Source organism: Rhinolophus sinicus, linkage group LG07 (assembly GCF_036562045.2).
Source record: "Rhinolophus sinicus isolate RSC01 linkage group LG07, ASM3656204v1, whole genome shotgun sequence".
NCBI lineage: Eukaryota > Metazoa > Chordata > Mammalia > Chiroptera > Rhinolophidae > Rhinolophus > Rhinolophus sinicus.
In genome coordinates this window covers 69,838,868-69,866,241 of record NC_133757.1, presented here as the reverse complement: position 1 = coordinate 69,866,241, position 27,374 = coordinate 69,838,868, and the positions used below count along the sequence as shown (strand labels likewise).

General features: G+C 57.5%; 2 protein-coding genes across 8 annotated transcripts in view; both read right to left on the bottom strand.

The window, feature by feature from the left end:
- The window catches only part of NCLN (nicalin), a 29,000-nt gene extending 7,838 nt beyond the window's left edge, over window positions 1-21,162 (bottom strand). The window contains exons 1-16 of one of the 7 annotated variants that reach the window (XM_074337551.1): window positions 20,285-21,158; window positions 19,742-20,146; window positions 13,901-14,091; window positions 12,814-13,078; window positions 11,195-11,289; window positions 9,776-9,856; window positions 7,758-7,861; window positions 6,616-6,704; window positions 6,374-6,513; window positions 5,784-5,962; window positions 4,146-4,233; window positions 3,989-4,027; window positions 3,743-3,906; window positions 2,827-2,880; window positions 2,646-2,724; window positions 1,014-2,492 (exon numbers count right to left, since the gene is read on the bottom strand). In XM_074337551.1, the coding sequence (XP_074193652.1) occupies window positions 2,433-2,492; window positions 2,646-2,724; window positions 2,827-2,880; window positions 3,743-3,906; window positions 3,989-4,027; window positions 4,146-4,233; window positions 5,784-5,962; window positions 6,374-6,513; window positions 6,616-6,704; window positions 7,758-7,861; window positions 9,776-9,856; window positions 11,195-11,289; window positions 12,814-13,078; window positions 13,901-14,091; window positions 19,742-19,925 (1,812 nt within the window). In that variant the 5' untranslated portion in view covers window positions 19,926-20,146; window positions 20,285-21,158 and the 3' untranslated portion in view covers window positions 1,014-2,432. Of the gene's footprint in view, window positions 1-1,013; window positions 2,493-2,645; window positions 2,725-2,826; window positions 2,881-3,742; window positions 3,907-3,988; window positions 4,028-4,145; window positions 4,234-5,783; window positions 5,963-6,373; window positions 6,514-6,615; window positions 6,705-7,757; window positions 7,862-9,775; window positions 9,857-11,194; window positions 11,290-12,813; window positions 13,079-13,900; window positions 14,092-19,741 lie in introns of those variants that run through there. The other 6 variants (XM_074337554.1, XM_074337552.1, XM_074337555.1 and 3 more) reach the window with 6 other exon arrangements.
- A 403-nt stretch (window positions 21,163-21,565) lies between these two features.
- S1PR4 (sphingosine-1-phosphate receptor 4) lies at window positions 21,566-26,868 on the bottom strand. The gene has a single exon (XM_074337559.1). It carries the CDS (start codon window positions 26,070-26,072, stop codon window positions 24,915-24,917), a length of 1,158 nt encoding a protein of 385 aa, XP_074193660.1. The 5' UTR covers window positions 26,073-26,868; the 3' UTR covers window positions 21,566-24,914.
- Window positions 26,869-27,374: the final 506 nt, after the last annotated feature.

The following is a 27,374-nucleotide window of genomic DNA, read 5'->3' as shown; positions in this document are numbered from 1 at the left end:
CTGGGTCCAGCCCATGTTCAGGTTCCAGAATCACCTTTCTAGCCCCGCCTCAGGGCTCTGGGAACCCAACCCCTGCCCTCAGTAATCTGCCCACTGCATCCCCCAAACCCCTCGCCTCCACCTGGGCCCCATCATCACACCTGCACAGACAGCCCCCTCCACCCTGCTCACCCGTCTCCTGCCCCGTGTCTTCCCCTCAGCAGCCACCAGGGGGCACCTGAGCACCCTCCAGGTGCTGTCCCCCCTCTGCCCACAGCCCTCCAGGGCTCCCACCTCCCTCGGGATAGAAGGATCCACCGTTCACTTCCTCGGTCCCTCCACCAATGACCCTAAGTTGCCTCTCCCAGTACACCCTGCCTCCCCCACTGCTTAATTTTCCCCACAGCACACATCTCTAAAACCATATTTTGTCTGTCCTCCCCCATTCCCCAGAACACAAGCTCCGGAAGGCAGACCTTTCCTTCACAGATGAATCTTACAGCCCAACACAGATGCACAACGATGTCTGTGGAATGACAGAGAACTGGGTACACCAGGCAGATCCTCAGGAGCTCACAGGCCTGGAGCAGAGAACGGGACCCCATAAAACCTAGAGTGGCTAGCTGCACTGAGCCCCAACAGACCTCCTGGAGCCTGGTTTGGGGCTGACGATGGGCCTGGCCGGTGGGGGTGGCCTCCCCACAGCCTACCCCTGTACTGAGTTGAATAGTGTCCCCTCAAATTCATCTCCCCTAAGAACCTCAGAATGAAACCTTATTTGGAAAGAGGGTCTTTGCAGCTGTAATTAGTTGAGATGAGGTCGTACTGGAGTAGGATGAGCCCTAAAGCAATGACCAGTGTCCTTATTAGAGACACAGACAGCGAGAAGACACCATGTGAAGGTAGAGACATAGACAGGAGCCATGCCAAGGAACGCCGGAAGCTGGGAGAGCACAGGACAGACCCCCTCACAGCCTCAGAAAGAACCAGTTCTGCCCACACACCCAGGAGCCGCTGGACAGGACACGTAAAGCTGATTGTTCGATATGGCTTTATTTTCTGATGGTCCGACTATGTCCCACAATCAGCCTGAGCCCTGAACAGTCAGTGGTCCTGACGGGCTGCCCTGGGGAGGGAAGATGCTCACTCGGCAACCCCAGAGGGCGCATCCACCGCTGTCACCCTCCCCAGCCCCCCCGTGGCATGAGGCCCCAGGGTTGGCCGAGCACTCAGTCAAGTTTCTGGGGGAGTCACCTGGCAAGGCGGAGACAGCCCCCAGAAGAGCCCAGTCCCTCCAGTTAGCTGGCTTCAGAGAGGGGATGGAGGCAGGCCGGGCGGGGGTTGGGAGGGTCAGACCCCCTACCCGTTACGGCAGCTCAGTGTCCAGGCGCCTGGAGCCCCTTTCTCCTCCATGCTGGCCCTCCCCTTAGCACGTGACACTTCGCTGCTTGTATTGCTCATGAATCAGTACACCTGGGTCTCCCTGAGGTCCACCCAGCACTGGAGGCCTCCTCCCCACTCTTGAGCTCACACCCCACAAGGCGTCTAGTTTGTGGAGTGACGGCTTGGTCAAGGCCCACGGAGCCCACACCGTCCCCCTCTGGGTCCCATAGTCGTCTCTCCAGCAAGCTCCCGCTTGATACCCCAACATGGATGTCACGGCCCCAGGACACATCCTCCTCACAGATTGGAAACGGGCTCAGGGAGCTGGGCTAAGAAGCAAGTAAGCTGAGGCCAGTGGGCCTCTCCTCCAGGGCCTCCTCTACGGCTGCCTCCAGCCCGGGGCCTCTGCAGGCACCAGGTTCCCCCTTGAGGGGCCAGGGGTTGGAAGCCCAGGGAAGACAGCCTTGGGGAGATGCTGGCCATCCTGGGGGAGCAGCGAAAAGAAACAGAGGAACCAGAGGCTCCAGTGACGGGAAGCGACGCAGGGGCCGGATGGGAAGGCGGAGTGGGGGAGGCTGCTGGGTCTTCAGGGCACCAGCCATCCAACGGGGTTCAGGGGAGACGCATCCCTTCAGCCCTGGCCTGAGTGGGGGACAGAGGCTTCCGAGGGAGAAGCTGCTACCCTGGGACCCAGAGGCTGGCGCTGCCCTCTTCAGACAAACAGGAAGAGAGTATCTGAGGGGGATCGGACAGCGTGGAGGACAGGCACAGACCTCAGGGCTGTGCCAGGTGAGTTTCCTTCCATCCACACTGGCTTAGCACCCTGCGGGCTGCAGGCCTGACCCCTGGGCCAGGGGCTCATCCGCGGCTTGTTCCCAAGTCCGTGGCCTGGCCCTGGGATGCCACCCAACGCTCCTCCAAGGGAGTTCGAAGGACAAAGAGAAAGAATCCCCGAAATCCTCAAGAGCAACACAGAAAAGTTCTGTAATTCGGGATTTCGCTGCCGAGCGAGCAACGCCGGCTGTGCGTTGTGGGCAGCAGGCGGGGCCCCGGGTGCTGGCAGGGCCCCGTCACTGCGTCTTGGCCTTCAGGAGCAGTCTCTGAACTGTTCTGTACAGGAGGTTGAAGTGCTGGGAACAGCGGGAGGATGCGAGTGAGGGGACAAGTGGCGCCGGGGAAAAATCCCCACCGCGAAAGGCCCCAGGGCCAGCTGTGGGGTCCCCTGCATCTAGGCAGAACTTGTCTGGCCAGCCCACCCTCCTACCTGAGTCCCGCCCGCTCACCTGGACCGCTGTGTAGGCCATCCCGAGGTAGGCGGTGATGCAGACGGCCAGGAGCAGGTCGAAAATGGCTGGCTTGACCCTGGTGGGAGGGAAGGTCAGGGGTCAGGGGAGGGTGTTGGCTTTGGGGTTAGCCAGCAGGGGGGCAGTGCCAGCCTCCCACTCATGGACCACAGCAGCTCACCTGTAGGCGTTCATCACCTGCTTCAGCTGGTCGTAGAAGACAAACTCGGGGTCCCTGGGGATAGAGTGCATTCTCAGTGGACTAGGCCTGACGCTGGGCCACGTCTGGCCCCCAGACACCAGACCACCCAGAGGTCCCACCAGCCCAGGAACATGGCAGGGAGCACCCCGTGTGTGTCTGTTCAAGGCTGCCACTACCCCTCCTGCGGAAGGACTGTCCTTTATTCTGAAGTGAACTTCTTTCCTATTGTTTTGGGTGTTTAAGACATACTCTTTAAAAATAAAACAGTGACTAGAAATTTTACTGGTCTAGGAAACATTTCTATAGAGGGAAAGTGACCATGGCCTGGGAATCAGAGACCCAGGCTCCACGGCTGTGGGTCCACTCTGAGCCTCGGTTTCTTCTGTCTAAGCACTGTCTCCCAGGTGCACCACGAGTTGGGACGAAGGTGGAGGCCGAGCGAGGGCACGGAGACAGATGCTCGCAGGCGCCCCTCCTACCACAGGAAGCCCAACTGGGAGCTTGGGAGATGGGAGCAAAAAAAAGACAAAACCCAGGGGGCTCGTGGTGGGGAGGAGCACCCGAGAGTAGACAGGGACCTGGGCACACAAGGACCAGAGCGGAGAGAAAAACCCAGGCCATCCGTCAGTTCTATGTGGATGTCATACAAACAAGGAACAGGCTCTCAGTGTACCAAACACTGCATGGGACACACTTATACTAAAAAACAATTTGTTGCTTACCTGGAACTCTAATTTCACTGGGAACCTGTACTTTCTAGTTATCATTTTACTTTTCGCCCAGTACTGTGTATTTGCCCCATGTGGCGCCCGGGGTGGGGGCAGCCCCCAGAAGAGCCCGCTCACGGTCCCGCCGAGACGGGGGGGGGGGGGGGGGGGGAAGCCGTGCGCCTCACCGTTTGTCAGCCTTGATGTGGTGCTGCTTCACCTCCTTCAGGTAGCGGCTCAGGTAGTGCTCCAGGGTGTTGAGGAACGTGCCGTCCTTGTCCACCAGCTGGGCAGCACGGGGCTGGGTGGTGAGCCAGTCCATCACTGAGTCCAGCTGTTCCTGCTGGATCTGCTGCGAGGGACGCGGCCATGGTCACAGGAGCCCTGCCCCCCCCACGACCCTGGGCCCCCTGCCCATCCGGCCCGGCGGTTACCATCTGTTCCGTGAAGACCGGCATGTCTGGGGGGGTCCCCTGCAGACAGAGGAAGGGACGGGTCCTGAGTCCAGGCCCACCTGGCTCACCAGGTCCCAGGGTCCTACCTCGGGATGGCCTACGCAGCCTAGGGCTGCGACCGCAGCGGGTGTCTCACCTTCTCAGTCAGGTTGTAGATGACTCGAGTCAGGGCCTCCGCGATGAGCCTCGTGTTGCGGGTCAGGGTTTTAGAGTCAACCCGGGACCTTCAAGGGCAGATTTGAAAGAAATCTCTATGTTTGCAATCAGCATCACTTACAATCACCAAACACAAGGGCAATCACACATCCAATAATAAAAATGAGAAGAGCCGCAGCCTCCTCAGGCAGGGCGGGCACCTTTCCATACCTCGGATTCTGCTTTAAAATGGGGGCCCTGCCCTCCTCGCAAGGCTGTGCAGTGCCCTCGGGGGTAAGGGGAAGTGGGGGTACTCCCTGTGAGAGTGTCTGGACCCCTCTAGGCCTCAGTTTCCTCATCTGGAACATGGGATGGGAGTGGTCAGGGCACCTACCTCCATGGGTTATTGAGGGCAGAGTCAATGTAACATCTAGTAGTGGGGTGAATGTCCCCCCAAATTCACACCCACCCAAACCTGGAAATGTAACCTGATTTGGAACTGACCAATCTTTGCAGATGTGATTAGTTAGGACGAGGTCACACTGGAGTAGGGTGGCCCTAATCCAATGGCTTGGTGGCCTCATAAGGAGGAAATTTGGACAGAGATAATTATGTGACAACAGAGGCAGAGACTGAGGTGAAACAGCACACACCAAGGGACACCAAGGACTGCTGGCAACACACACCTAAAAGGAGGAACTTTGGGGGTAAAATGTCACTGATCCAAGTGGGTGTGAGGTACTGGGGCCTCCTGGGTAGGGGTGAGTGTGGGGGGTGGCTGGGCTCACTCTCTGGACCCTGTGCCTCCTTCCCACCAACTCTCCCTTGCTCACAGGTCCCTCTGACCTGGAATGCCCTTCTTGCTCAGGTACCTCAGCTTCACTGCAACCTCCTCCAAGAAGCCCTCCAGGAAGCCTCCCTGATGCCCCAGGACCAGCCAATGTCCCTGCTGTGCCTGTTATCTCTCTAGGCTGTGCCCCTCCAGGACCACCTTCTCTCTCATCTCCCCAGCAGATGCATGTCCAGTAGCCAGGCCGATGCCCAGGATTGGCCAATGAGAGGGCACAGGCAGACTGTCCCAGGCTCAGGGTTTGGTAGCTGACACCACCGTAAAACCCCAGCCCCACTGAGGGCTATCATGCCACCAGGGGAGACCAAGAGGACGTCAGGTCCTAAAACAGCAGAGGCCAGAGACTCCCAGCGTCACGTAGAGACAGTGAGGATGGACTGGGTGGGGAGGGCTCCCAAGGAGGCATGAGGGTCCAGGGAGACGACACAGCTGTCCAGGCCACGCACAGCGTGCAAAGGCCTGGGAGCAGGAGCCACATGTGAACTGACATGCTCAGGGTCTAGGGGTCGTGAAAAGGGGCCGGGGACCCCAGGCCACTTGCCATGTCCTCCCTGCCCCAGCAACCCTTGTTGAGCGAGCCCAGGCAAGCCACCCGCCTTTGTTTCTCACGCTGCCAGGCTGGCTCCAACCCCTTCCCCACCAGCCACATAGTGGCTTCACTGCCTCCAGGCACTGTGCCCACCACTAGCCCCCACTGTGGAAGAAACGATTTAGGACGTGGCTTGTTCACAGGGCGCAGCAGACAGGGAGATGGCTGCGGGCTATGGGGGACCCCAGGGCCGCACTCACCGCACATCCATGATGCTGCTGCGCTGGCCGTCGCGGTGGCTGTCCAGATGGGACAGGGTGAAAGCGGGCAGCCGGCGGATGGCAAAGCGCTCATGCTCCCATGCCAGGATGTCCTCCGCCAGGTTGATCTTCTTGTGTACCATAGAGAAGCGCACCTCCGGGAACTGGTGAGCGGCCACCTGCGGAGGGGGCGCAGTCAGAGCCCGCCCACTGCTATGGGGGCCGGGCCATAACCTGCAGAGCCAGGCTACAGAGGGTCCTCCACCCAGCTCGCTCCACAGACGTCCACGCAGGGCCGAGAGCACAGAGGGTCCCAAGTCCTGCCCTGAATCACCGCATCTGGAAATGGGGAGAAACCCACTTGCCCCCTGGAAACCCAACCGAGGCTCACTCAAGCCCCTGGGGTTTGCAAAGCACCTGGTCTGACGCCTGGACGATGGTGAACACCAGCGTACGAGGGACACTGGGACAGATGTCCCAGCACACCCCGAGTCCCTGAGCCTCAGGGGGCCCATCTGTGAAATGGGCACAGGCCTGGCACTAGGTCGAGTTACTACCCAGAAGGCTCCCTTGTCCCCAGGAGCACCTACCATCTCCAGCTCCCGCAGGAAGGCGTGCTGCAGCGTCCCCTCCCTGGGCGGCTTGGACACGTGCAGGTGCAGGCTGTCCCCCCGGCCCACAGTGTCCAGGCAGAGGACGAAAGCCACATTGTCCTGGAGCAGGCTGGAATCTGTGGGAGCAGTAGGAGCTGACGGGGGAGGGCGAAAACTGGGGGCCCTCACCCATCTGGGGCCCCTGACCCCACAACCCAGGCCAGCTGGGGGCCACCAACCTGTGTGATCTAGGTTGTCTTCCAACCAGCGCTTGGTCCCCTGATAGTTAAACTTTCCCCCTCCAGAGGCAAAGAACAGGAGATTATACCTGGGGGGAGCAGAGGTATCAGGGTTGGTGGGATGTCCAGGTCCCTGACAAGGAGGCCTGGTCTCCTTCAAGTATGAAATCCTGACCAGCCCGTAGGACAGGGCTTCCTCACCGCCCCACCGCTTCCAACAGAACCGGTCACCTCTGTGGGGGCCGCCCTTGGCACTGTGGGTGCTGAGCAGCCCCACGCACTCAATGCCAGGAGCTCCCCGAGTCGTGACAACCACAGATGTCCCCAGACATCACCCTGGGGGCAAAGTCACCCCTGGATGACTGCTCCAGAGGCTTCTCTGAGCTCTCAAAATTGAGATGACCTGGTTTCAACCTACCGGGAAACAGACTCAGGAGGATGGAGAACTAAAGGAATTCAGGCTGTTTGTGGGCCCGAAGCCAGGGCTGTCACAAAGAATGAGACCTCTGGGCCTCCCCTGCCCCCGCCCATCCACCCTACCAGGGCCACAGTGGTCCTTACAGGGGAAAAGAGGCAGAGAGAGGACCATGTGAGGAAGGAGGCAGACACTCAAGTGACACAGCCAGAAGCCAAGGAACTGCGAGGGCTGCAGGTAGCCCCCAGACGCTGGGGGAGGCAGGAGGGACCCTGCCCCAGAATCTTAGGGGGGACACCAGACCTGACACCTTGATCTTGGACTTCTGGCCTCCACAAGTGGGAGCAGAAATACCTGCTTTCAGCCACTCCGTGTCGGGGCTTGGTAACACAGCTCTAGGAGACCAACACTCACCCCAGGGCAGTGCAGGATGTGGACGAACAAACCGAGAATGACCTGGCCACAGTGCCGAGATGGGGAAACTCTAGTTTAAGTGACTGTTTCTATTACTTGCAGCTGAAAGCATCCCAACCCTTCTTGGGACCAGCAGCATCAGGGCCTCCAGGGTGGGGTTCCAGGGAGTGGATGTGGGAGAGGCCTGGCCCCCACAGCCCTCAATACACACACCATTATTCCTGGGGTTGGAACCGCCCCTGGGCCACGAGGCTCAAATGTAACTGGTGTGGCACCATAAGCATGTGGCTCCTCCCTCCTGGCCATCACTTACGCGGCGTGGGTGCGTTTGTAGGTGTACAGCCTAGAGAAGAGGCGAGCGAGCTCCAGCAGCACGGAGATGCCGCTCCCGTTGGAGTCAGCGCCATGTGACAGCCACTGCAGGCGGGCAAGACAAGGCCAGCAATCACCCCCTCGGCCACGCACAGCACCTCGCAATCCCCACCACAGTAGCAGCAGCACTCTGTCCCCAATCTTGTCCCGTCCACATTTAGAGCACAGCTGGGAATGCTGCACTCCCCTGTTCAGAACCCCAGACTGACGGCACTGCAATGTCCACAGGGCTGAGACCCTGGACACTCGAGGCCCTTCTGGGTCTCCTGGCTGACTCTGCCTTGTGCCCGGCAGTTAGCTGTGCCACCAGGGCAGCCATAGTCCAGCCTCGGCATGTGCCCGGGGACCCGCAGGCCGCCACCGTGGGGGTGTCAGCGCAGGCTCCCTCCAGCCAGCCAGACCACCCGCCTTGAGCTTCTGAAAGCTCCCCCTACGCATCTGGGTTCTGAATGGAAACAGTATTCCCAATGGGGCGACTGGTTCTTGGGGAAATAAAAAAATCTTGGGTTCCATACTGGCTTGGGACCCTCCCAAGGTCACAGTCCACAAACCGACATATAGTGTATTAATGGTATTAAAAGTCATAGGGAGGGGGTAATGTAACACTCAGTGAGAAGCCAGACACACAAGGCCGCACAGTGATTCCATTTATGTAAAATGTCCACATCAGGCACATCCAGAGACAGCAAGTGGGTTACTGGTTGCCAGGGGCTGGGGAAGGGAGGTGGGGGGGGGATGACTGCTAATGGGGACAGGGTCCTTTTTGGGGTGAAGGAACGTTGTGGAATTAACGATGATTATACAACCATGTGAATACACCACATGGTTGTATAATCACCACTGGATTATATGCTTTAAAAGAGTAAATTCTATGTTATAGGAATTATATTTCAAAAAAATTTTCTTAATTTCACAGACAGTAAGAAATAAGCCCCAAAAGGTCTAAAAAGGAATAATGAGCAATGGAGACGTGTGTCCCAAGCTGACCGTTCAGGACCTGTCTCTGGGCCCCAGCTGGTCCAGCCGTGCTCAAGGATGGCCTTGGCCTTCCAGGTGGTGTGGCCCAGTTAACAGCTGTCACCCATCTGTGGCATGGTCAGCTGCTCATGCCAGGCTGCAGGTCCACCCACCATCAGCACCCTGTTTGGTTCAGCTGATTGTTCTTTCAAAGCAAGACTTTCTTGAAGGAGGAGGTAGATCTGCACTCCGGCGTGAGCCCCACCTCACTGGGCCGGGGCTGAGAGCACGGCGCTGGGAAGGCCTGCAGCCTGCAGCGGGGCTCAGCGGGCCTCACACTTCTATCCTCAGAGAGGCCGGCTTGCAAGGCTGGCCCTCAGCAGTGTCTGGAACCGGACTCTGGGGGTTCCCTGTCCCTAAACGGCCTGTGTAAACACGTGGTTCACGCTGAGCACCTGCTCTCCTGGAGTCTGGGATCTCATATGTGCCAAGCAGAGGGTCCCACGTGACCGACCCCCAGTGAGCACCCTGGGCACTGCCTGGGTCCATGTGAGCCTGCTGGGGACCTCACATGCATTGTCACAACTCATTTTGGGGAAATTAAGTGCATCCTGCGGGACTCCGCCAAGAGGAGACAATGGAAGCTTGCCATGAGAACGACTACCTGCTGAGTCCTGGGGTCTTCCTGGCAAATTATCAACCAAGTATCTTGGAGACCCTAACAGACAGCCTGGGGCAATTCCTGGCCCAGCCACCTAGCTGCTGTGGGGCCCTGGCTACGACACCCACCCCAGCTTAGCCTGTCTTCTCAGCTCCAAGATGACACCTACCCTGCAGGGTCCTCATGGAGACCTGTGGTAATGCACAGGTGCCCTCAGAGGGGGTGCTGCTGTTCTGACCGCAGCCACTGTCCACACTGATGCTTCTGCCGCTGCACTGGGCCAGAGCAGTGTGGGAGGAAGTGTGCCCACCCCCCTTGCTCCGACACAAGCACATACGTACAGGGGCCACTCCGAAGGCGTCATAGTGGGCCACAATGACGATGGTGGGAAGGTCCTCTCCTCCCAGCCCTGTCAGCCGCCCCTGCGGAAAGACAGACTGTGAAGCACCAGCCACCTGGGGTCGTGACCACCAGAATAGCCCAGGCGGCCCCCTATCTGGCACTAGGAGGAAGGGCGTATTTTTAACTTTGCTGGCTCTATGGTCTCTGTCATGACTAGTCATACGTGAACGAATGGGACAATACGTGAACGAATGGGTGTGGCCATGTGCCAATAAAACTTTATTTCAGGTACAGGCCGAGGGCCAGCCTCGGCCAAGGGCAGGTCTAGCTACCAGAATCTGCTCACTCTTCTTCCAGAGTGCTTCTCCCCCTGGAAAACAAGCCTGTCCTCCAAAGGCTGAGCTCCAAGCCACTATCTCGGACGGCAGAACTCTGTTGATGGGGAAAAATAGTGCAGTTGGGAATGGGGCCCCAAGAGCCCCATGGGGTGCGGATCCCAGCGCTGGCAGTGGAGAGTGGGAGGGAGGCCGAGCGCCCTGCTTCATCCCTGGCCCCTGCTTCCCATGTGAATTACAGGGATGGCAGAGGGCTCACAGCAGCACAGACATTTCTAGAACCAAAGACCACGGCATCCGGGACGACAGGTTGTAACAGACCCCCAAATGGTGAGAAGAGCCCACAAGACCCTTGGTGGCTCCGTCTGCTGTGACCCCTTGGGAAACCAGACCAACTGCTGCTGCACCCAACTTCTGGAAGCCTGATAACAAGGACTCTGGCTAGTGTGGTTTTCTCTGCCCAATCACTACTATCTTTTACGCAGTCTTAAAAGATGTATTCATCTGATTATCGTTATCGATTGCTCAGAGGCTATGGTGGCTTCCCCTGAACCTGAATCAACCTGCCCGGCCTGTCTTCTCCACCTGGTCTCTGCAGGGCAGCCTGCCCCACCTAGAGCCCTGGTCCCCGCCTCGCTGCCCCTGCACTTGGCTCCAAGCCTCTCAGCCTGGATGTCCCTGAGGTCCCTCTGAATACGTGGGAGAAATTCTTTAAGGCAGGGATGGCATCTTGCTCACCACTGCCTCCTGCATACAGTGGGGGCTCAAAAAGTACTCAGAAAAGCATGGGATTCTCGACCGACTCTGTGTAACAGCCCTAAGGCTCACTCACTTAGTATTGGAGGGGAAGGGACGGCTGACAATGTGGTTGCACCCCAACTTCTACCTGAGCCTGCAAGCTGACACGGGGCAGAGGGGGACTGGGGAGCAGGTGTAAGCCCCTGGGGGTCTGGGCCCACAGGCGCCCCATTAATACTGCAGGAAGTGCCTGGCCCCAGCACAGGGCTGCGGACGAGCACGCTTGACTGCCGGTTCTTACTGATGGCCTCCGGGCAGCAGGACGACAGCGGTCTCGGCACTCACCTCCACGCTGGTGATGAGCCAGTCGCTCACGGCCTTGCTCTGGACCCCACTGGTGACCATCTGGAAGCCATTGGCAGTGGCTGTGTGCAGCAGCACTGGGGACAGGAGCAGAGGGGGGTCAGCCCGGGAGTTCTCTGACCAGAGCCAGCACCCCGGACCCTAGGGGTTCAGTCCACACAAAGCCATGTGCAGAACTGACCACACAGACTAGAACGCAAGGCGATGACTAGACACAGGAAAGAACCTGGTATCCATGATGAGAGCTGGTGAGACAGTCACCCCGGGCGGGCAGGGAGTGCGTGGGGTGCCCTTAGGGCTCCATTGTAGAATTACATAGGCACGTGCACGCCCTCTGACCCAGTCTCCCAAGGACCAACTCAGCATCCACAAGACGGTCACCCCAGAGGTGATCCAGAAACAGGAGTTTCCCATCAGATGGGCCACGATCCACCAGCCCAGCCCCAAAGGCCAAAACAGCGTGGGCACCCAAAGGTTTGTAACCCACTCGTGACCAGACAGGAGACAGAGGCCCCCTCGCTCAGTGCAAGCAGACAGACCACTGTGGATGCCACTTTGTCATTTGGGGCCAGGGACTTTTAAAAATGCCTATAAGTTCTCGCTGTCTTGAGTCCATTTTTGTTCTTTACGCACTTAAAGACACAATTGTAATGGCTATGTAAGATATTACCATTGGAGGAAGCTGGGAGAAGCCTGCCCCTCAGGAACTATAATATTTTTGCAACTTCTAAGTTTTATTCCAAAATAAACAAGTTATTTCTAAGTCATGATCATTATTTACGATTTTATATCCTGTTTTTTCCACTTACCAATGTACAATAGGCATTATCCCACACTGCTCAAAATTCTACCCTGATGTCATTTTTAATAGCTTCATAATATCCCACTAAGTAGAAGACTGCTCCTCTCTCCTGCTCTAACTGGAAATTTAGGTCTTTCCAAAAAATCACAAGGCAGATGGCTGTTGTCATGAATTTGATCCAGACCAGGGGTTGACAAACTTTTTCTATAAAGGACCAGACGGTCTGCCACTGCCACTCACCAGTGCTGTTGTAGCATGAAAGCTGTCACAGACAATAGGTAAGTGAATGGACACAGTCGTGTGCCAATAAAACTTTATTGACAACCATAGCCCAGGGCTGTAGTTTGCCAACCCCCAATCTAGCGTCCCATGCAGCTGACCACCTGGCCAAGAGGATTGACTCTCTGTCTACAGCTGAAACACATATCGCCAAACTGTTTCCCCAAGGAGCTGGGCTGAGTCTACCAGTGTGGACAAGCCTGCCTGCCTAATCCACTCCGGTCAGCTCTGAATATTTAGTTCCTGTTACATCTGCCGTTTCTACAGGTGAGAACACAGCATTGGGTGGTTCCTTTAGGCTGCAAGTCTTTAATTTTGCTATCTTACTTTTGACAGTGACCCACTCCTGCTCCCAGCTCACTACGGCGACCTCAGTCTATGGGGTCGGAGGAAATGGGTTTTCTCCTCTCCTCAAGAACTCTGCTGACCACCCCCACCACCAACCTAGCATGCAGCAGGTAAAAGGGACAGAGAACACCACGTTTTCCATAAACAGCCAAGGGCTGAAGACAGGAAATACCTCCCTCCAAATCAGTGGTTCTCAAGCTTTTGTTTGCCTGGAAATCAGCGTGGGGCAGGGTGGGGCCGTAAAGTGCAGAGTCCTGTGATACAGCAGGTCCAGGGCAGGGCCCCAGCGCACCTTCGGCGGCAGAGGCAGAGCCCTGGGAGGCGGAGGCGGCCTGCGTCTGCTCGTAGATGGAGAGCAGGGCCTCGTCTTCCACAGCGAAGTACACAGGGACGATGGTCTCCATGGCCAGCATCTCAGGCTCAATCTCCATGAATTGCTGTGGAAGAGACGCACGTTAAGTGGCATGGGGGGGGATGCCCAATGGCTGTCCCTCGAGGGCAGGCAGGCCAGCGCCTGGAAGCACACCTGCTCTGAGGCAGCTAATAAGGCTGAGATTTTGCTGAAGAGGACAAAGCAGGAGGGGGATCGAGGATGGAGGAACAGGTGAGGTGTGGCGATGCCCGGGGCCCCCCTGGACGATCCGCAGCAGAGAGGAAGTGGGCTGGGAACAGGCACTGGGGCCAGCCACACTGGGGCAAGGTGTAGCGACACTGTGGGACAGTCCCACGCCCACTGGCCATCACACCCTCAGCTCTAAGTGGGCAGTAGGCACTGGCTTCCCAAGCTGGCAGCGCAGGTTCCCACACAGACAGAGGGCATGAACCGCCTGGCAAAGCCAGCTTGCAGTAAGCATGGGCTCCCACACTCTCTTCTCCTCTGCAAAAGCATCTTCACTGCAAGATCTGAGGGGAGCCCATCAGACCCCCATTCATTCAAAGCAGATCTGTCCCCCTCGGCACTGGTGACATGGGGCAGGATCATTCCCTGTGGGGGGCCATTCAGGGCACTGTGGGGGCCTGGCCCCACCTACCTAATGCCAGAAGCACCCCCAGTCGTGACATCCACAGATGTCCCCAGATATCAGCATGTCCCCTGGGGGCGGAGTCACTGAGGCCCAGGGACCACTGACAAAGGGCAAGGGCTCAGGGAGGTGACATGAATGGCCCAAGGCCACACGGCTGACTCCAAACCCAGCGTTCTTTTTTCCACGGAAGCTTCTGGACCTAAGCCTGCGTGGTAAGTGGGGGCGGCGTCTCACCCGGATAACGTCCTGGGGGACGGCCGCCGTGACGCGTGGCAGGATGATGACCACGGCGCCGGCTGACTGCCGCAGGGCCTTCTGGTACCGCTCGTAGGAGAAGTCCAGCAGTCTCATGAGCACGCAGCGGCGGCTCAACACGTCCGCATCCATGGTGCGCGCCTCCGTGTTGAGCACGGCGTTCCGCGTGCCTGTGGGGGTGAGGGCAGCTTCCTTCAGAGGGGCAGCAGGACCTCGTCCCACAGACCAACTCGGGAACCCCCAGGTCCTGCCAGCCTACTGCCCAACGCCCCAACACGTGCCTGCCATGGCCAGCATCCCGCTATCCATGAATGCAGGGCCCAATTGAACCCTGGACAGTCGCAGGGCCTTTTGAGAACCAAATGAAAGCTGAGACCCTTCCCCCTGGATAAATCCACAGGCTCCCATAGCTCTCAGCCACCCTGGGGCAAACCCAAACTCCAGCCCCACTGACCTGAGCCCCGTGGCCCTCCTGCCCAGGGACCCCCCCCCCCACCTCCACGGCTCCAATATCGCCTTCGTCATTTCCCTGGAGCCTCAGCACCACCAGGGATGTTTACAGCTATCTATTCCCCTAACTAAACTGGGGTTCCAGGGACAAGGACCTCGTTCACTGCAGTGTCAACCCAGCATCAACGGCTACTCCGGGCCCAACAGGCTCTTGATGAACACCAGCCAAGAGAAGGAGTGAATGAATGCCAAGTGCCCAGTGACCCTGTGAAAGCTCCAGACACGCCAGGGTCTGCCCCTCAACACAGTAGACACTGGGGTCGTGTCACTCTCTGTGGGGGGCCGTCCTGGGCACTGTGGGAGTTCGAGCAGCATCCCTGGTCCCTACCCTCTCAATACCAGGAGCACCCTGTTATGACAACCACAGATGTTTCCAGAAATGACCCAGTGACCCTGGAGCAGTCACCCCGGTGGGAACCACTGCTCTACATCCAAGTGCCATCCCTTGCCTCTCTTCCAAAAACTCGAGAAAGATCCGGAGACTCAGGGAGGGAACCAGAGGCTGAGTCCTGGCCTGGACCCCAGCCACTCACGAGCTTCCTTCAGACAACTGAACCCCCTACCCCCACCTGACAAGAAGTGGTGCGTGGGAACCTGGATGGCGCAGAGAGCTCTTCTAAGGCCAGCAGGGTCCCCTTGGGCACGCAGCACGTGAGCACTGCTGCCCCAAGGGTTCTGCTGGAGAAAGGCATCCCAAAGAAGCCTGTGGATGTTACACGCAGGACCGTGGAGGGGCTAACGTGGACGTGTTTCCCACAGGTACATATGGCCACAGCAGCAAGCCCTCGGGGACCATCTGTCCCCACAGACAGGGGGCTCAGGCAGCCTCCCCCACAGCCATGGCCACCAGCACTCTGCTGGAAAGCTGCCAGAAATCCTGACTCTTACATCAAACTGCCCCAATGGCAAAGGCAAGCATGGAGACCGGAACACATCACACGCTGCAGGCCGCAGAAAGCAAACAAACCCTAACCATGCTGGGGCTGGATGGGGCCCCCAGGCAGTAAGCATTCAAAATAAAGACACAGAGAAGCAAGGCTTCCCAAGGGGAGCCAGCCCTCGCACAGTCCTGCAGGTAGACGCTCAGGGGAGGTGGCATCCAGGTACTCAGAAGCGGGCCTGTGCTAGGCTCCACTAAGCCTCAGGCCCAGGGCCAGGAGCCCAGGTCCCTGGCTCTGCTTTCCAGGAACTCACTCTCTGGGAAAGTGGACAGATGGGAGAAGGCCTGCTTCCAAAGGAGTGCCCTAAGGAGCTGGTGGGGAGAGGTGGCCAGCAGGACACAGATGGGTCAGCGTCCCAGCTGGGAATGGGGAAGGCTGTCTCTGGGGCTGGGGGCCTGTGACCAAGGAGTAAAGGTGGGCCATGTGCCCTGGGCTGGGGCAGCTCTGCCTCCACACCCAATCCTCACTTTGCTCTGCGTCAGGCAGTCCTCTGCAGGAGCCCTGGCAGGGGAGGCAGCAAGGACCTTTAGGGTGTCCTTGAAGCTTCTGGAATGCCCAGAAGGCTCCTCCCCCATGTCCCACCTATCTGGGCCCTCAGCCTCTTAGGGGCCCTCAAATGGGAATGTCACCTCAGGGAGGGACATGGAGGGTAGCCTGTGGAGCCTATTGTGTGCATCTTTTCACTGGGCCTGGAGCTCCTGCAGGGCAGCAATCAGGACCGTCTCCGCTTTCCAGAGGGTGGACGCAAGGCCAGAGTGGGAAGGAGGGGTAAGAGCAAAGCCAGGTGGACGCCAGCACCTTGGCCACCCCCAGACTCTGAGTGCCCTAAGGGCAGAGACCGTCTTTGCTGACAGGAAGCTGAAGCCGGCAGAGCCTCCCTCACCCCTGCTCTATACTGGCAGAGGCCAGGCTTGGCGGACAGCACTGGGCACCTGGGGAGAAGTCCTGGTTCCCACAATGGAACCAGACTTGAGTGGGGGCTGCAAACTTTTCTATCGAGGGACAGAGGATCAACGCTCTTGCCGGGCGGGCCACACTGGCTCTGTCATGACCACTCAGGGCTGCTGTCAGACGGCAACTGTGGGCATGGCTGTGTGCACAACTTTATTTACAATAGTGAAGGGCCAGTCCCAGGTGAAAGAGCCCTGGCAAGTCTGCCCAGCATGGGCCCTGGGATGCTAACACCCCCACTTTCTAGGGGATCAAATGAGATGGGCGTGAGTGGGCCACTAACCACAGCAAACAAGGGCCCACGGCAAGTGCTGTTAAAGCAGCAGTCACCTCAGGAGGGCCAGAGTCCACCTGTGTGGGGGGGTGGGGGGGTGAGGCCACACCTGTGGCCCTTACCTGGTGTATTTCCCTCAGCCCAATTCACACAACACAAACAGCACACGCCTTTCCTTCCTGGGCAGCTGCCCAACCCTGTTTCTTAACAGGCATGAACAGGAAGTTGGGAAATGACAGCGACCGAGAGGCAGGTCATAGCAGAGATGGGGAGCCTGCAGCATGCGCTCTGGGACACGGTGTGAAAGACACTGGGGAGACTGAATTCAGCGGGGACCTAGCCAAGCAGCTCTCACAGGCACCACCAGCCGGGAGAGACCTGGGCTCCCTGGGGCCACAGCAGGCCTTTCTGCTGCTGGAGAACAGGCAGCAAAGCCTCAGACTCAGGAGGGGACCCCCTGCGACAACCAACTCCTCCTCCACAGCAGCGACTATCCCACCAGCTTCTCCCCGGGCGATGGTCCACCCCAATCTGTGCTGGGGACATCGCCTGGTGGGACCAGCCTTGGGGGTGCAGACATGCAAGCCCCACTTGCAGGGCCTCGTCCAAGTTTCTCAAGCCAGGCCTCTGCCTCCCGGCTCTGCAGACAAGAAGCAATCGGCTAAGATAGGTGGGCACCCCGCCAGGCTCCCTCTGATCACTCCCGGAGCCCACAGTCTCTACTGATGTCCCATGTGGGCCAGACAGCATCTGGGTTTCTCACTAGGAGCAACAAAGATGGGGGGCCAGGAAAGAGGGCATGTTGGGGGAGATGCCAAGTTGGAGAAAAGAATGGGAAGGAATCCCAGGATCGGGGGGCACAAGATTCGGAACAGAGGGAAGAGGAAAAGAAAGCTGAGGGAGAGGACGGAGGAGGCCGGGGAGAAAGAAGGTGCCCCAAGGATCTGCAGTGGAGGAAGAGGGAGAGGGCAGCTGTGCGATCAGAAAGACAGGGCCAAGGCACCTGTCTGCTCGGCAAATTTAGCCAGCATTTCCTGGGCAGGTTTGGAGTGAAGAGAGGCCAGCCACATCAGGTGCAACAGGACAGTGCTGAGTCGGTCAGGGGGCGTTCTGGGGGCATTCAGGCCGTTGGATTACAGCTGCCCAAGGGGCCAGAGAGAAGCTGGGTGTGCTGGAGGGGCAGGACAGGAGGCTCTTAGCAAGGCTCCCAGTGTGAGTCAGGACAGAATGACAGGGGTGAACGGAAGGAACCAAGACCCAGGATCTGGAGAAACTGGTTCTATCCAGTTCTAGGATCCGGGCCTTCTGGATTGTGGATTCCTCTGGAAACCAACAAAAACTCTAGACCAGGAGGGCAGCCACCAGTCACATGTGGCAATTTGAGTTTATTACAATTAAATAATGCTAAAAATTCCTTTCCTGTTTCATGAGCCACATTCCAAGTGCCCAGTATCCACCTGTGGTTGGTGGCTCCTGTATCGGACAGTGAAAATACAGAACCCATCCACTGTCGCAGAAAGTCCCATTGGGCAGTGATGGTAAAGACCCTTCCCCCAGGAGAATGTCAAATAACGCACAGAAACGTCCACAACATTCAGGGCTCCTGGCCTTCCTTCCCAGCCCTCCAGAGCCGGGGGCCGTGGGTTCAGAGCCCCTCAGCACTGCTGCCACTGGGGTTGGATCATTCTCTGGGAGGGCATCCTTGGCCCCCACCCAGTCAAAGCTAGGAGCACCCCCAGTCGTGACAACTATGAATCCATCACCCAATGACCCCCAGGTTGACAACCACTGCTCTGAACAGAAACAATGTAACTTTGTGGTGAGAGATCTGAGGGGAAGTCTGGACATGTCTGGGGGGGGGGGGTGCTCTCCAAGGGCCTCACAGGGGTTGGGGGTCAAGGGAACACACGTTGGGCCTGAGATGGTCTAACAGGAGTGGCCAATCCTAGAGACCTGAGGCAGACCCTTCAGAGATGAGGGGACCAGAAGAACTGGAGAGCGGGGGGGGGGGGACCCTCCCTTGCGAGGAAGTCAGGCCTTGACTTCAGGGGACCTAAGGCACCAGGCTGGAAGAGAAACCAGTGGCCAGAAAGTTCTGGGACACCAGATACAGCTATATAGCTGGGAGGAGGCGAGGGAATTTAGGATGACTTGGGCACTGGAGTTAGATGAGGAAGTGGAGGTGGGGAGCAAGGAGCTATGCAGGATCCAGGCCAGGGGTCAGAGACAACTCAGAAAACCTAGGGAGATGGACCAAGTGGAGGTCCAGAAAGCTGGGGGTAAAGAAGGTGGGAACAAGACATGGGGTCCTAGGGACCCTCAGGAACCTAAAGGTGCCGGGGCTAAACTGGGGAGGTGGAGGGAACCTGGCGGGGGAGAGGCTGGCTAAGGAATTCTGAGGGCTCTGGCTCATGAACTGGGACCAAGGAGAGTTGAGCCTGGGGAGAGATGGGTCCTGACGTGGGGCCAAACCTGGGTGAGCGATCAGCGCTCTTGATCTCTGAGGCGGGCAGAATGTGCACGCTGCGCAAACAGCACCGGGGTACCCAGGGGCCGTCGAGGTCTGGGGCTGGTTGGAACACCGCGCTGGGCTGCTCGGCCTGGCAGACACCCAGCAGGGAGGACCCTCTCCAAACCAAGCAGGTGGAGCTCTGGGCGCAGGGCATGACCCAGTGAGTAGCGGCACCTGCGCGGTGTCCGGGGAAGGGACCCGAAGCAGCGTGAATCTGGCCAAGCTGGGAAACGTTGAAGGGACCCAGGGGTTCAGGAGCAGGAGGAGCTTGGCCTGAGGATCGGAGCTACCGGTTCTAGGGCATATAGCCCCTGTCAGGGACGGGCGAAGTGGGGCTATGGGACCTAGGACACTGTGGAGGGGAGCTGGGGGGCCTAGCGGAGGGTCCAGCCATCCGGGCTCCGACGCCTGAGTCCTGGGTAAGGATCTAGGGGCTGGACTCCAGCTGGACAGGCCGAAGTGGCGGGTCCTAGGGCCCGAGAAGCAGACACCGGGCTGAGGGAAGGGGGCATCGCGGCGCGGGGCGGCTGGACCCGGGGGAGGGCGGGAGGAGGCCGGCCGGGCCAGGATCCCGAAGAGGAGGCCAAAAGGGATTGGCGGGGCCCCGAGGAGAGAGGCCAGAATGCACGCACCGTAGGGTTGCCCCTGCAGGTCGTACTGCTGCATGCGGTAGACGGTGAACTCGTGCGCCGCGTCGGCGGCGGGCAGCGGCGGGGCCACCAGCAACAACACGGCGGGCAGGAAGACGATGAAGCCGAGCGGCAGGCACGACGCCTTCAGCATGTTCTCCAGCACCTCGCCTGCTTCCTCCAGCATCCTGGCTGGCAGCAAGGCCGCGCTGCGCGGCGGCAAGGACGGAACGACGGCGACAGCTCCCGCGGACTCACCTCAGCATGGGTAGCCGGCGGGGTCCTCTAGACTCGGTGCTGGGCAGCCCGCGCCAACTCCGGGGTCCTGCGGGCACTGCTGCGGACCGCCCGCCCGCCCGCCGCGCTGCCTCCTGGGAAGCGTAGTTCGTACGGCGCGCGCGGAGCGACCTGGGAGTTGTAGACCCACTTATTCATTCCCCAATGGAAGCCGCGGTGGACTGTTGGCTAACACTGCTGAAGTTTCACATAAACTCGAAGGCAGAAAATACGGAGACTTAAAATAGAACTACTTGAAGTGAAACTTACTTAAACCTTGTCTTTGTTGCGCGAAGTGAGGAACCCCTTGCTGATGCAGGATATGACCTTGCGACCAGGAAAAAAGTTAAGAATTGAAGATCTGAGGGACCCGCTTAGTGTGCTTTGTCTTCTGGGGATTGTAGTTCAATTGAGCAAACACAAGGGCTCATGGGACTTGTCTTCCTGGAAGAAGTTTGAGAAAATCGCTTAAAACTCCCAAGGAATGTAGATGTTAAATGCCATGAGGGCAAAGACTTTCGTCAGCTTTGTGCGTTATGTATCCCCAGAACCTAACACAAGGTCTGGCACACAGTGGGTGGGCCATACAATTTTTAGATGAATGAATGAAAGACGAAATCATGATAGGTTCCTAAAAGGATGACGCAATGGATTGTGGGACTTGTAGTCTGGAGCCTGAAGTTCATGCATAATCATGCTTATTCATTTGGGGGCATACTCAGTAAAAAATTATTTGTTGTTCATCAGAATTTTAACTTCAACTGGTGTCCCAAATTTGTATTTTCTAATCTGGCCACCCTACGAACCCCATCTCAGAGCCAGGGATCTTGAGGGGCATAAGTAACTCACACCCCCTTGTATAGATGGGAAGACTGAGGCATCAGGGTGCAGCGCACAGCAGCCCTGATCCTCAGCGAGTTGACATCCCAGGCTCCAATATAGTGGCATTTGTGCTGATTAACAGCACTGGGTCAAGTCTCCGCTCCTCCACTTCCCAGCTGTGTGATTTTAGGCTAGTCACTTCACCTCTCTGAAGATGAAGTTTCCTCAACTGCCAAATATGACAATCAAACACTCTCTCCCTCCCCTCAGGGGTGTATAAGAATTCAATCAGATAACCCACATGAACTGACTCAGAAAGAGGAAGGCACACATGAAGCACTCCTTAGGTGTAGGTGTGAAAATACACCCACTTGCTCACCCTCAGGGCTGTTGCATCTGCTCTGCCTGCAGCACACTCTCCCCCACCTTTTTGCATGGCTAGGTCCTTACTGAAATGATGTTGGGCATTTCTTGTCTTGGTGTTTGTCATCCCCACCAGAGTGGGACCTTTATGAAGACAGAAACCAGGTTATTTATAGCTGGAAATTCAGTGCCCAGAATAGAGCCTGACACACAGTGGTTAAGTGAACAAACCAGCCCACCCCTCCCAACTACGTCCCCTGCTTCTGGCCATTCCTCAGGCCTCTCCAGGGGGGTTCTAGGCCCAAGGGGTCAGAAGCAGCCTGGCAGGGCAGGGGAAAAGATGAGAACTCATTCTGGTGCACGTACTCTCCATTACCAAACATTTATTACCTGCGTCTTCCACCTGCTCCCCATTTTCTCAGGCCAGGCTATGAACATGTAAGACACACACACACACACACACACACACACACACTCACCCAGAGACAGGTCAAGATAGGGGCCTAAACTTGGCTCAGACAATGACGCTTGGACCCTAGAGCTGCCTATGCCACCTCCTCTCCTAAGACTTGGTTTTTCTGTCTGTAAAATGGGGAGGTTCAACTAATCCTGCTCTGTTGAGCTGAAACCACAGGCAGCCCAAAGAATGAAATGGAACATTTGTTCTGAGTTTTCCAAGGAGAAAAAAAATTGGTATTCATTCATTCATTCATTCATTCATTCATTCATTCAAGAGATAGTAACAAGCAGGGATCAAGAAGCCATTTGCCTAGGTATGAATCCCAGCTCTACTGCTTCCCATTGTGTGACTTTGAGTAAGTTACCTAACCTCTCTGGATCTCAGTTTCTCCATCTGTAAAATGGAGTTAGTGGAGAGGTTTTGTGGGCATCAAATGAGTTAATACAAAGGTGATTGCAATGCACCAAGTGATGTATAAGGCTTTGTTATTATTATTCATTTAAAAGTATACACATAATAGTTTAAGGGTTTTTCTATGCCTTGCTTTATCAACATCCCAGGAGGGCAGGGCCTATCAATATGCTCATTTGACAGATAAGGAAGCTGAGGCCTGTGGTGTCCAGCGCAGCTGGGGAACAGTAATGGGTTACAGATGCCTGAGCCATCTACCAAGCAGAAGTCAGGATTTGGGGGGACAATTCCACCACTGTCAAGGAGGGCTGAGGCTCAGTGGAGGAAATGCTGCTGGGTCCAGTGTTTCCAGAGCTCTAGGTCACTTAGCACCTACTGTGTGCTGGGCCCTGTACTGGGTGCTGGGGACACAGCAGTGACCCAGACATTGCAACAATCTCCACTATCACAGAGCTTACAGTCCAAGGGAGGAGATAGGTGGGTAACCAAGGGTGATCAGAGCCGCAATGGGACACGTAGGCAGCTGTGGGAATCCAGAGGAGGTCTAGGGAGGAGGATAAATCAGGGGAGACTTCCTGGAGGAGGTGATGCTAAAGCTGAGATCCAAAGAATGGGCACAGCTGATGGGACTACCAAGCCAGCTGAACACAGGCCCAGAACACAGGCTGAGAGCTTTGGGGCACCCCAAGCTCCACTCACCCCAAATTTCACCAACTCCTCTCCCCCACCTACTGCCGTCCCAGATAAACACACCCAGAACAGGCATCATGAAAACATAAGAAGTATTCCAGCTTACTATGCACCCATATACATGCAGGAACTCTATCCAGCCGTGTCCAACAGAACTTCCCATGATGATGAAAATGCTCTGTATCTACAGTGTCCAAAACAGTAGCCACAAGCCACATGTCATTAGTGAGTACTTGCAATGTGGTGGCTTGACTGTTATGGGTTGAATATATCCTAACTCCCAGGACGTCCAAATTGTAAAATGGGGTCATAGATGTAATGAGTTAAGATGAGGTCATACAGGAGTAGGGTAACCCTGATCCGATATGACTGGTGTCCTTATTAAAAAGGTGAAATTAGGACACAGACAGGCACACAGGGAGAACGTCATGTGAACATAAAGGCAGTAATGGGGCTGATGCGTCTACAAGCCAAGGGATGCTAAAGATTGCCAGCAACCCTAGAATCTAGGAACAGATGCTCCCTCACGGCCTCGGGAGGAGCCCACCACCCTGCTGGCACCTTGATGTCAGACTTCTGGCCTTCAGAACCAGGAGAGAATAAATGTCTGCTGTTTAAGCCCCCTCATCTGTGGTACCTTGATGCAGCAGCTCCAGCCAACCACTACACCAAAAAACTGAATTTTTAAATTTCATTTCATTTTAGTTCATTATAAGTAGCTTCACATTGCTAGTGGCTGCTATACTGGATGGGGCAGTAAATGGTTTCCAATCACCACAACCCTCTTCATGCAGAGCAAGAACAGAGGTAGGGTGCTGCCCCAAGAACTTGGCAAGACGGAGGCAGAAAGACCCACAGACAATGGCTTGGTCCTGGGAGGATGGAGTGAGAGAATGTTCTATTAGCCAAAGATGGCCACGTATTGACGGTGTGTACCTGCACTGTCCAATATGGCTGTCGCGAGTCCCAAGGGCTATTTAAATGGAAACTAATTCAAAATTCAGTTCTTCAGTTGCCCTGGCCACTTATCAAGCTCTCATTAGCCATGTATAGGCCTGGACAGATGTAGAGGCTTCAGCCAATGTTGGATGTTTTGTGGGGCACACTGGATGCCACGCACCATCGCAAGCACTGAGCATGTACCAACAACCTTGTGCTGTGGGTTCTGCCTGTTACCAGCCCATTTTACAGATGGGGAAAGGCAAGGCAGTTAGTGCTAAACAGAACTCTAGAGGAGTGAGTCTCCTGAGGCCAGCAGGACCAGACCTCTGCTGGCTCCCAGACTGGGTTCTCAAGAGATGCAGAGCTCAGACGTGGAGGAGGGAGGCTGCTAGAAGGCCCAAGATGTCAGATGGGGTCGGGAAAGGGGAAGTGAACAAGAGGGGGCGGGTGTCAACTGTTGCTGCCTGTCCCCCCCACCTGGCAGCCTTGTAACGCTCACATACTTTGGGCAGAATGCTCTGGTCACAGACAGGTGTGCACACACATAACCTCAGGCACACACAGAGGCCTGCCACACACAGAGATGTCTGTGCACACACAGACATGCCAGCACTTGCACACAGGCACAACCCATTCTGCCCTCACAACCACACCCTCCCAAGCACACAGCCAAGGCCCTCCCTGGCCACAGATATGCCTCCTTGCACCCTCCCAGCAAACGCACAGTCCCCATGCCGTTGTCCCTCTACACACACATGAATAAGAGGGAGGCTGAGACATCTCATACTATCATTAAACTTCCATGTTGCCAGGGCAGTGACCCCACATCCTGCCCCTTGCCACCTGGGAGCCCCACTGAGGCTCAGAGAGGGGCCAGGACTTCCCCAGAATTACACAGGAGTCAGGGGCATACGTAGCAACCCCATGTGTCCCCACTCCAGGGCACTCTCTGTTCCAATAAGCGGTCACCTCCTTCTCTGAGGAGACAATGAAACACCCACTTGGTGTTAGCAGACCTAGGGGCTCCGGGGAGCACCACAGGGCCTTGGGACACCTGTCTGGTTACCCTGTTCCCTCCTCTCCATCCCAGCCATCTGCTGCCTCCCTGCAGGCTCCCAGGCACCTTGTCACCCATCCTGGGCCTCCTGCAGGCTGGGAGGAGAGCCTGCGTGGGCACGCACTGGCGGCTGGGCCACCCTCCCCAGCTGTGGCTCAGATACTCCTCACGCTGGAGATGCTGGTCAGGGGCTCCCGCATCCGAAAGCTGAAAGACCGGGAGCCCCGAAAGCTGTCCCTGGGCCTCAGTGAGCTGTCGGTGGTAGAGGCTCCAGAGTGGGCTTCGGCGGCCTGGGCCAGGCAGTCCCCAGGCCCTCGCAGGCCCAGGCTGAGACACCCAGAGCAGAGGAAGCCCAGCACGGCTCGGCACACCTCCCGGCTACGGAAGGAGTAGATAAGCGGGTTGATGGCCGAGTTGAACACAGCCAGCATCAGGATCCAGTCCATGCCCCTCAGGTACTCTTGTGCCCAGATGTTGGAGCCAAAGATGTCGGCCAGCAGCAGGCCAAACAGTGGACCCCAGCAGACCATGAAGGCCACCAGGATCATGAGCACCGTGTTGAGCAGCCGGCGGGCATTGCGACGCAATGGGGCACGTGAGGCCGTCTGCCTGTTGGCCCGGACCACCCGGAAGATGGCCCCATACAGCACCGTGATGGTGGCCAGGATACAGCCAAAGATGACCACGCAGAAGAGGATGTAGGCCTTGGAGTAGAGCGGGAGCAGGCTGGAGCAGTTCTGGAAGGCACACGTGCAGTTCCAGCCGAGCAGGGGCAGCAGGCCCAGCAGGGCGGCCAGCAGCCAGCAGAGCCCGATGAAGCCCAGGACACGGACCTTCTTAGTGCTCCCGCTCTCAGCCACTGGCCGCACCATGGTGGCGAAGCGCTCACCGGCGGTAAACAGCAGGCTGAAGGTGGAGGCGGCCAGAGCCATGAAGAGCACGCCCTCCCGCAGGAACCAGGTGGCCGGTGCCAGGTGGAAGGTCCGGGCCCCGGACAGCAGGACATTGACCAGGTAGGCCAAGCCGGTGAGCAGGTCACTCAGCGTGATGTTGACCAGGCAGTAGTAGACCCAGCGCCGGGACCGCATGCGGGTCACGATGGCCATCAGCACCAGAAGGTTCTCCAGCACCACCAGGCAGCTTATGGCCGCGAAGAGCCCCTGCAGGATCCCCAGCCCCCTGTCCTCAGACCCGGTCCGCCCCACCAGCCGGCCTGAGTGGTTGTAGTGCAGGATGATGAGCTGGCTGTGCCCGCCGGCTGCCAGCTGCTGGCAGGCCTCAAGGGCCTCCGCCAGGGACCCCGTGCTGTTCATGGCAGTCCCCCAGGGCAGAGTGAGGCCCTGGGTGGCTGGCCCCAAGCAGGGTGGAGCTGCACACTTGCCCGGTCTTGGTTTCCTGTTATTTGAAATTTCCTGTTATGTTCAAGGTACCCCCAGGGTGAGGGTGAGGCCTGGGAAGGGAGGGGCATACCAACGGTCGGCTCCCACCCTGGCCCCAGGAGCACGCTGTGGCCCCACCTGCTTCAGGACCCCTGCCTCTGTCCCCTCTGTTCCTCGAAAGAACCCCTGCAATTGCACCTGCCACCGCTCCTGGCTGGGTGACTCCCTCCAGGACCCGGCTGTTCCATCACTGTCTCCCCAACTGCTCTAACTGTGCCTGGCACACAGTAGGTACTTAATAATGTGTGCCAAGTGACTACACACATGGTCATGAGCACCACCAGGTACCTTGTCAAAGGAGCGGATGTACACCATTTTATCCCTATGACAGGGCCAGGACACTTGCAGTACACCTGTCCACAGAAGGGAAACTGAGGCCTGGAGAGGCAGCACCTGCTGTCCAGTTCACACAACAGGAGGTGAACACCCACCTACAGACACACGTGGGTCCCTGGGGCCAGGACCTTCCTTACCAGGCTTCAGTTGTCTCTCTTGCCCGCTGAGCTGGCCCTACTAGGAGCGAGCTGGGGACTCCCACCCAGGGTAGCCTCTCACCTCTGGGGGAGAGGGGCTCACAGGAAAAGTGGGGGTTCACCCTACTTCCCCATGTCCATCCTGACCTGGCTCAGGCTGACTCAACCTGAGATGGCTGAGGACTGAGGCGTGGGCTCCAGGTGGGGGTGGGAAGTGGGGGAAATTCATGGAGTAGAGTCGACCCTGGGGGGCCTAAGAGGGGAGGCACAGCCCCATCCTGGGATCCTGGGGCCTCGGGGGGACGCAACCTCCCTCGCCAGGACCGCAAGGGGCACTGGCCCCTTGAGTGTCCGCATGAGAGGAAGGGTGGGAAAAAGGTAGGAGGTCGGCCCTGGTGCCCACAGTCCCTGACCAGCACTCCTCCCTTTGTTCACTGTTCAGCTCTGGGAGAAGGACAGTTTCAGGGAAGCTCAGATCGAGGTGCTGCTTGGGGAGGCGGTAGCATCTTGTCCCTAGATGTGACCAAGCAGAAACGGATCTGGAGGGGGGGTTGTAGGAGGAAGGGCTATGCAGGAAGCTGCGTAGGCAGCTGGGGTTTGAGGCCAGGCATAGGGTGGGAAACGCAGCGAAGTCTTTCCCATGTACCACTCTGCGAAGTAGCGTAGTCCACCCTCATTGCCAGCCTCACAAGGGGCCACCCGA

What these genes read in the sequence shown, in the direction of transcription:
- S1PR4 (XM_074337559.1), bottom strand. Translation starts at nt 26,072, where the DNA reads ATGAACAGCACGGGGTCCCTGGCGGAGGCCCTTGAGGCCTGCCAGCAG.